This window comes from Frieseomelitta varia, unplaced genomic scaffold (genome assembly GCF_011392965.1).
Source record: "Frieseomelitta varia isolate USP_RPSP 00005682 unplaced genomic scaffold, Fvar_1.2 scaffold_622, whole genome shotgun sequence".
Classification (NCBI taxonomy): domain Eukaryota; kingdom Metazoa; phylum Arthropoda; class Insecta; order Hymenoptera; family Apidae; genus Frieseomelitta; species Frieseomelitta varia.
In genome coordinates this window covers 28,878-38,393 of record NW_025110393.1, presented here as the reverse complement: position 1 = coordinate 38,393, position 9,516 = coordinate 28,878, and the positions used below count along the sequence as shown (strand labels likewise).

General features: G+C 45.2%; 1 protein-coding gene across 1 annotated transcript; it reads right to left on the bottom strand.

Annotated features, from left to right (window-relative positions):
• Window positions 1-2,728: 2,728 nt before the first annotated feature.
• Window positions 2,729-3,568, bottom strand: LOC122534666. The gene is made up of 2 exons (XM_043665520.1): window positions 3,274-3,568; window positions 2,729-2,858 (listed from the first exon to the last, which is right to left on the bottom strand). The coding sequence occupies exons 1-2, from the start codon at window positions 3,480-3,482 to the stop codon at window positions 2,729-2,731; spliced, it is 339 nt and encodes a 112-aa protein (XP_043521455.1). The 5' UTR covers window positions 3,483-3,568.
• Window positions 3,569-9,516: the final 5,948 nt, after the last annotated feature.

Below are 9,516 nucleotides of genomic sequence, written 5' to 3'. Positions count from 1 at the left end.
TGATATACGAGCGACGGCTGTGTCATAAGACATATGTAAGTTCCCGGATAGAAGCATCCGTCGAGCGATCTTCTTGGCGCGTTTCTTTCGTTATTCGTTCAATGCGAACCGGAGGGAGGAAATTCAACGTTCGATCGACCGTCAACGAAATGGAATACTCGCTTTGAATCCCGACACGCGGTACGCGCGCGTAAACGCGTTAAACAACGCGAGAGAAGGAAAACTGAAATTTCCATTCTTATTCACCTTTTTTCCTTTCCGTGAGTGCATAGTCATCGATGTTCTTTCAGTCAGATTCACACCGGCGGATCCAACGCGATTCAATCAAGTCGAGATATCTCTTAACAGGATTTTACGCGATTCGTCAACTGAAGTTACAGTGAATTGTATGATTTGAAATTGTTGATTAGTTACAAAGAGTATTGTGACTTATCTTAAAAAGTGAAATCACAGGTCTTCGAACTTCCCTTCTTGGCGATCCTCCTCGTATTCAGAACGGTCGTTTTTTTCCGCTGGCAGTGCGATATCTTCCCCGGCCAAAATTTATTTAAGAACAAAATAAAAAAAGAACGACATTGAGTGCAAACGCTTTGGCAAAATCCTAGATTGTGATTGATCGTGATCCAGCATCTTTGATCGCCAGTGTGAATCAGGCTTTCCCCTCTATTTCTGTTTCCCTATCGGTCTCCTTTCGGTTCAGCTTCTCCAATTGCCGAACCAGAACCGAAAGGAACTTACCTCCGCGTTATACAGACGGAAGTTGTGAACTGGCGAAAGGACCGCACCGCCGACCGTCGGAACTTGTAGAAACGAACGCGAAGAGATTGCTGTCGGAAAGGGAGGGAATGGGTGGAATCAGGCCGCGGGGGTTGGACAGGCCGCGTCCGCTACTGGCAAAGAAGGGGAAGAACGATACGAGGCTTTGAAACTTTTCCACTTTAACAATTATGAGCCGGAATTGAATACAGCTTGGATCGATTGTAAGTTCACTCGATTTGCTATCCTTATCGCTATCGGCTGTCCCCATAAATAACGCGGCGCGATCTTTTCGGGTTCAGCCGGCAGCTAAAGGGCTGCCTCGCACCAGCCGCGGTTCCGTCAAGATCGCGCAGACAAGATTCGACCTTTATTTTTCCTGCGCTGCCCCCGTACGGGCGCCATCGAGATTAAAAAGTTGCCCGACGAGCGAGCACGCGAAAATAATTCTCTGTATCTCCGGGGGATGCTACCGACCGCCGATCGATTTTTAACGTACGCCACTTACGTAACAAGGGATCGCGCCTCGACTCTTGCAGTTTCATGGGAAATACAAATTTTTCTATTCTCTCGTGTTCGGAGTAACATTTTCTCGCAGTTGTGCGAGATGAAGAAGCGACTCGCTGTTCTTTTTTTTTTTTTTTGTTTTTCCTTTTTTTAACAAAATTACAGTTTTATTGGCGGAAGAAAACGGAATACGACGTAGTTTCGAAAATAACATACACCGGACTCCGGTCGGCGATACACCTTCACAGTCGATTGCTCGTTTCAATTGCTCTTGATGAACTGACGACGCATTCATCGTCTCCGTGCGTCATCGTACAAGACGAAAGAAAATCCTACTGGTCTAGAATGTCCAGTCCCGACCACTCTGGACATTTAATCCTCGAGCAGTATATCGCTGAGTTATAAATAACTGCAGTAATTTACTTCCAATCACACGTTATTTAATTTCGTCTGACATACGACGGAGATTAATAATAATATTGAATTAAGCGACAAACGATATCGACAGCTTCATTAAAAGAGTACATTTTTCCTCGACTCTCATCGATCTCGTGCTTCGAGAAATATATTTCCAGCATTCTCCCTTCTAAAACTCTAAAGGGGGTGTCGGATCTGTTTACAATCGTGCAGGACCATGCAATGATGGCGGTCTCGCGATAATCGAAGTTTGATCGCGTCCCGTGGAAATGTTTTCGATACACGACGCAACCGAGAGATCGCGTCGCAACGTCACTGCGGGGGATCGCGGGCATTGTGCTCGGCACGGTGAGAAGACACGGCGGGGGCGCTTGGAATTTGCGTTTAAAAGTTTGCGGCGGTTCCGTTAAGTTTCGACGGTTGCCGGCCCAGTGTATCCAAAGACGAAGTTGGCCGGTGCACGTCGATGCGATTCCTGGCCGTTCGAGTGTGGGTCTGTGCTGCGTTGTTTGTTTTCGAGGACAAACGGGGGAAGAGGTTGCACCGGCGGTAGAGGAGCGAGAGGAAGAGGTCGGGGGAAGAGAGTTGCAGCAGCGAAAGAGGAAGAAAGAGCAGGAGAACGCGGAAATGTTTGGGAGGGAGCGAGGGGGTGAGGAGAATCCGAGAGATGTCCGCGGGACTAAAGTTGGGGCGGGTTCGCTGATGGAAAAAGGTAGTTGGATTGTGCGCGATGCAAAATCGCGAGGAATCGGGCTGAAGTTAAATAGACGACAGTGGCCGTCGTTCGTTTCCGTCCGGGATGTCCGATCTGGCCTCTAGGAACGTCTCCCCCTTTTTATCGTGCCTTTTTTTTCCCCTCCATGTTTACTAAACAGAATAACCGGACTCGGTCCCGATTTTATAATGGACCGTCTCGTCTGGAACGTTGCACGTTAGGAGTTTCCATTTCCTCGCTCGAGACTGCCGCTTCGCCGCCGCTAGCCCGCGCTACAGTTTTGTTCCAGTCAACTTTTCCAGATACTTCCGAGAGATTCCACCCTGCACCGAACTATCGTTGCTGGCTCTCTGATCGATTGATATTTTGATATTGTTTACTCGCGTGTCCACGGTAACCGGACTGATGCGCGTTACGGGATGAATTGGAAAACGAAGTTCTGTAAATCTGGCATTTGTCCGACCTTCGGGAAAAATTATGATCTTGTAAATTTATTTGTTCTTGTTCCTGAAATGCTTAAAAAAAAAGGGATAGGAAATAATCGTGTAAATATATTTATTTCTATTTCAAAAGAATTAGTCGTGAAAAAGAAAAATATTAAATATTCTTGTAAATCTATTCTTATTTCAGAAAAATACTTCTAAAGTAATGTACATCGTAATTTTGTTATTTTCAAAGAACAACGTAAAATATCACAATATTTCTGTCCCTGCGTATTTTTATTAAATTTTCACCCCTTCTGTTTATCGATATTTCCGATCGAGTAGATTGTGTATATAGATTGTTTTGAACGGTTCGCTGAATAAAATAAATGTTTTGAAAATTGTAAACTTTAAAATGCATGGACCGATGAAAAATATGTACGGACGAATACGTACAATGTTGGGTAAAGTTTGAACGCTTCTGATAGTGGATTAACGGGGATCTTCCAATTATTCGACGGATTATCGTATCGCTTGTCTAGCGTGCTTCTCCCGCTGTTTCTCCTCAATTGAGTATTTTCGTTCCCAGGAATGGTTATAGTTCCCGGTGCTTTCGTTAGCCCATGCAATGAAAATCGTCCACTTAATGCGCCCTGCCAATTCATTTAATCGTTATCAGAACTATTTTGTTGCTCGCGTTTAAATGTCTCGCTGATATTGACGTTATTACGCAGAGTAAATACCAATAAAACGTAATTTACAAACGAACTTTTTACACACCGCTCGGGAATTCGAACGAACGAAGCTCTGATGCAGTGAAGCTTCCATTAATTCACTAAGGAGTAAGAAATAATTTCTCACAATATTTGGGATTTCGTGAAGTTATAAAATCTGGACGGGGAACGTAATTATAAAAAGATGTCGAGAGAATTTTTGGAATTCCCTACAATTTCATACTGGAAAGTAGAATTCGACAATGTAAATTAATCGAAAGGAATTTACAAATAAAATAACTGCGTTGATGCAATAATGATTCTTAATTTGGAGATTACTCGTCCAATAACCCAGACCGATCTGACTCCGCTGATTACGACTCGCTTTTCACTTTCCATCTTTCAAACAAGGAAAGAACGCACGAACTTTTCGCGACGGCTGGAGAAAAGAAGAAGAGCAAAACTGTCGAAACGTTGTAAAAACCGTCAACGTATCGAAAACATTTACAGAGAGAAACGGTGGGATAAAAATTTGCCGCTTTGCTGCTTTTTGCCCGGCGTTCAACGAAGGAAAGGCAGAGAAGGAGGTTGGCAGGGGGACGTGTAACTCCCATCTCGCGAAACGCCTTTCTCGCGAACTTTCTTTCGTCGTGGAGAATTTATACTGGCTTCGACAATGTCAGCATCATAGCCGTGCTTCAATTCGCGACACTTCCGGCGCAAGGAGGCAACAACTTTTCTCAGCGGCGGCGGCGGCGGCGGAGGAAAAGCACGACGGCGTGCAATTGTGTATCGACGACGCTCGAGCATCGAGGTTGTTTTATGGCCAGTGCAAGAGCCTCGATTCAACCGTGGAAGACACGGCCGCGTCTTTGTCTGACTCGTGAGACAGGAAGGGCTGTGCGTCTCAGAGGCTTGCCTCGTGGCCGCGTCTTGTGCAGAGTGGACGATAAACTTTCGTATAAGTTAAGTACAGGCAGGATGAAGATGCATTACCCCGGTCGCGTTGCGCGGCAATGGCGGCTGATATTAAATTGGGGAGTGAATCAACTTCTCGCAGAGAAAGAAGAGGAATTGAACGAAATGAAAACAATGACGGTTTCGGACAGTTTAAGGCACGAGTTGTCGTTGTTCTTTCATGTTCTATTTTTCTATTTTATCGAGGTATTACGAATTACAATGGGTTCAAATAGTTTTCAAAGAGAATTCGACGAAAAAAATCGTAAAATAAGGTGTTTTTGAAACGAGCGTTGCAGAAAAAGAGTTGTGTATTTCGTGTTATGTATTTCGCACAAATTATCGTTGTGATATTTCGAATTTTATAGTTTCCAAGAGATTTACTAAAGGATTGTGTTATTCAATTTTTAATTAATAAATCGCAAGGTAAATTGATATACTTGTGTATTCGGGTGGCAAGAAGAAGAGCGTGTTACGTGTTTCTTTTTTTGCGTTTAAGAAATGACACACGTACTTGCGAGAGTACGTGAAATGGAGGAGCAAAAGAGGATGCCTGAAGAATGCATGTCAAAATTGAAGTGGCGTTATTACGAAGTAGCAATAACGTTGCAACGCGGTGACATTGCAACGAGCTTCCACGTTTATCTTCATTTTTTATACTTTTCTGACAGTAAGGTATCGAATTGTTAAATATTAAAAATATAAAATAGCGCTCTCGGTTGGTTCAATCCAAGTTACGTGTACATATTCTCTTGACGTGAGTCTCTTGAATTTTTGAAATTTCCACATTTCGATAATCTCGCGGCCTAATAAGATTTTAGTACGAACGTATCTTGTTTATTATGACATCGAAAATGGATAGAGCAATTTTGCTCCAATTTGTTCCCTTTAACGAGAATGCACGTCGTATTTTACATTAAGAGTTGATCTAGTATTTTGCGGAGGCGGATGTAATGGTGTTCTATGTAGCGAGGATCGTTGGAGTATTTTCTGAAAACAGGTCGAACGTCTATTTTCACTCTCTCGAGTACGGTGAAAACGAAAAAAAAAGGAAGGTGAATTTAACGGCGGATTCCTGCGTTACCTTACATCGGTGCATAAAATTTCAACCTACATCGTTTTCAATCTCTCGCGAACCAACGAAAAGCGGCAATTTCAGACGAGCAGCTTCGCCGATATTAAACAAAATTTCCTTGGTAATAATATTTTCACTTGCAACGCGAGGTATCTATTTTAATTTCAAAACTGCGCGGAATTGTTCGAGTATTATCAAACAAAATCCGCGATCTTGCGTGCGTTGCATAATCGTTACATATACTTCGTTATGAACAAACGAGTCAGACACAATCACAAGTAATACGTCAAAGTGAAAAGTAACAAATCGTGATTGAACAACCTAGCAACGATTTACGACGAATCTTTCGTTTATTCCTGGCGAATGCTCATCGAAGACTGATCGAAGACTGATCGAAGACTGATCGAAGGTTGATCGAAGACTGATTGAACGACTGATGGATGATAGATCGTCGAAGGAAGTAAATTAAAAACAGCGATACACCATGGACGTGTTGTTGTCTAGTTGACGGGCCTGAAGGCAGCACTCGAGGTCCGCTTGCACCCCCGTCGACCGCACTAACGCTGTTGCTGGCGACATCGTCGTCGTCGTCGTCGTCTTCGTCGTCGTCATGCTCGTCGACTCGCGTGATTGTAGTGCGACGTGACGGTGGTGTAGCAGCCGGCAGCAGGATAGCGGGAACGACAAGGCCGAGGGTAGTGGTGGTGCAAGCCTGGAAGGCTTGAAGGGCCTGAGTTGGCAATAGTGGAGAGCATCCACTCGTTGCGACACTCGTGAGCGGCCTCATTGTCTCTCAAGAGGCTCCTCGCTTCTCCAGCTTCGCCCTTTCCCCTTCAAACCCGGCTAACACCCCCTTCGCTCCGATTTTCCCCTCCCTTGCATCCCTTTTCGCTCGTGTCTGCAACGACGACGTTCCCTTCGCTTCGGCGCCTCTATTCCCGGTGCCCCCTTTCGGTGACATCGCCCCCCTCGATCTAACAATCCGCCGGCTTACCCCACTGCCACCGTTGAAGTCGCATCGGCGACACGTCGGTCGGTACAGCAGGTTTCTGCTGCCGTTCCTCTCACTTGTCCTCCTACAAACTCTCTTCTCTTCTCTTCTCTTCTCTTCTCTTCTTTCGGTACCGTGTCTCTCCTCTCTCTCTCTCTCTCTCTCTCTCTCTCTTCTTTCCATACCGTGCCTCTCTTCTTTTCTCTCGTCTCTCTACCCAACGGCCTAGCAGCCCTCCTCCCACCGGCTGCACCGCTTTCCAGGTTCTTCTTCGACGAGAAATAAGGGGAAGAGGGTAGAAAGAGCGGCACTAGCAGCGTGCTCGGTGACGTGGAACCGTGGCAAAGCACCCAACCTTAATAAGCTTATGCAGCACTCTCCAACTATGTTGAAGCTAAGCTCGACCCAATATCTTCGTCGACGTCTTCCAGACGACATCGAGGCGCTTCTCTCTCTCCCCGATGCTCTCGTTCGGCGAACGGTCTGCCACGTATCTACGTGTATCTATTTGAACGTCCCGTTCTTTCTTTTTCTTTTTTTTTTTTTTTTCTTGGTCGTTTCCCAATAATGAAAAAATACCGAAATTTCGCGCAACGAGATATTCTTTTTTTTTTTTTTTCTTGTTTTTAACGATTATAGCCGTCGCGATTCGTAGCTGGCTTCCCCTGATGTTAACAGAACGCACGTTAACAGAAAGGTCTCTCTCCAGTGAACAGGATGAGATTAGAATGGCGAACGAACGACGAAAAAATACCGACGTCTTATTCCTATTCGACGTAATACCCTCTCTTCACGTCCCTTTAGGCTTAGTAATGGTGTTATGCGCTTGGTAATGGGTCAGGTGCGAATAAAATTCGCGGCACGGCTCCGTTAGTCAGCTTTTGGCAAGTGTGCCCGAACGAAAGGCGCACGGGACGCGATCGGGCACGTTGCGAGACAATGGCAACTAAATTCCGCGGCTTCCTACATCTTGTAAGAGGGCGTCGCTTTTGGCGAGGCTACACGTCTGGCGGTGGTAGAAGGTGAGGGAAGACGGACAGACTTGAGAGAGACGGACGAGAACACACGAGCCGAGAGTAGACCAAGGTAGACGAAAGGTGAACGGAAGAACGGGACGAGGAGAGGACGGTGAACACTCGGAAAAAGAGAGACTGATGGTTGGTGAAGGATGAAAGTTGAAGCGAGAGGACTGACGAGGGCAGGGTGGGTGGTTGAAACAGGGGTTGGGGGACCGGTTGATGAGTGGATGGAGAGAACCGCGAAGAGGATGGGAAGAGGGTAGAACCCGGATCGGGGTTTGGGAGCAGCGAGGGGTCACGTCCAAGAAGGGACTGTATCTTCCCTTTGTGGGAATGCCGTAACGCTGGGTAGACACTTCCTTTCATCCGTAGCACCAGGCACGATGGGTCGCGCGGCGTTTTGCCGAGGGAACGAACGGGGGTGTGTCGCGGGAAGGGCTGCGGGAACGAGGGGAAGAGCGGCGACCGAGATGGAGGCGGAGGGAAACGTCGTTTGAAATTTTTACGTTGCGCCACGGTTATTCTCTCATGGATTCTCTTGGATGAGGTATAACGACGTCGCCTCGGCCATCTTTGTTCTCTGTTTCTCTATCGCGGCAATTTTTAGAGGAAGCAGCCGCCAGGTACTCGCCTTTAAATTGCGTTTTAATCAATTAGTTTTAGAACGGTCGTTCGCTACTGACGTTGTGCAGTTCTTTTTAAGGGAACCGTGTATTATCTTGTGGGGAAAAATTGTCCCTTTCTGAATTTTTCTTCCTTTATTGCGATTCGAGAAGGAAATTTTAGAACCTTCAACAAATTGAGATAATAAATTACTTTAGCGTATTATCGAAAGATTATCTTGCGGAAAGAAGAATGCCGGCTTATCTCTTTACTTGTTCTTACATTTTAGCATTTCACTATAATTCGAGGATAAACATTGAAAATTCTACAATGAATAAGTCCAATGAGTAAAATTATCCTGAGAAACTACGCATTTGCCAAGTCACGTCTGCAGTTACGTCTTTTAACGCTAATCGATAGCGTGTAACATTAATAATGATTAAACATCGACTTGATTTAATAACGTTAACTAACTCTCATCGGTATTAATATGAATCGCGTATCAGCTCCAGACAGATACAGTTTAATCCGTATCTCCAATAATCGGTTACAACGTGCATCCACGCAATATGTATCGATGGCCGCAAAATTCGATAACGTTTCTCTTCTCGTCGGAGATTAAACCTCTCCGTTTATGCGTCCACGTAGCGATATTTTCTCGAAAATTATACAGGGATAAGGTCGCGAATGAAAAGAGGGAATCAGGTGTTCGCGTGGAGCAACGTGTGCGGTAACGAGGTTAGAAACTTTATTAACTGTATGCGTGGCACGACACTTGAGCGCTGTAATCGTAAACGCGTATCAGCCGGCAGTAACAAACTTTGACAAAGCAAACGCATTAACGTTGCGCAGCTCGTAAACGCGAAATGCACGCTTTTAATATTATACACGATGGCGAATGCGGAAGTGGCGTGAGCGAGAGGAAAACCGACCAACGTACCCTATCGGTGTCGAAGTCGGTTGTCATCTTCTCTCCTTTCTGACTTTTACTTTCCGTAGTTAACGAGTTAACCCTTTCACCTTTTTCTTTCATTTGTCATTGCCTTTTCGCAGCCTCGACCGTGGTCAAAGTGAATCAATTCGAACGTGACAATTTCATTCCGTGACTTGCGCTACATTTTCGTTTGAATCTAATGGGTCTTGAAAAATATGTTTCACTGAAAGACGTGCACGTATTTACTTGTACTGTTTGAAGACGACAGACGATACACACGTAGGTGTATCGTGTTAGCAAGAAAAATAGGGGATCACGTTTATACGGAAACAGTTGCTGAAAACGAATCAATAGCTACTAAAACCCATCGTGGACAAAAGGTGAGGAGCAAGAAAGAACAATGGACC

Excerpts from the sequence above, each read along its gene's own strand:
- LOC122534666 (XM_043665520.1), bottom strand. The coding sequence starts at position 3,482 with ATGAATTGGCAGGGCGCATTAAGTGGACGATTTTCATTGCATGGGCTA. Across the intron at positions 2,859-3,273 it reads TTCAAACTTTACCCAACATT|GTCGGACAAATGCCAGATTT; the intron begins GTACGTATTCGT and ends TTTTTCCCGAAG.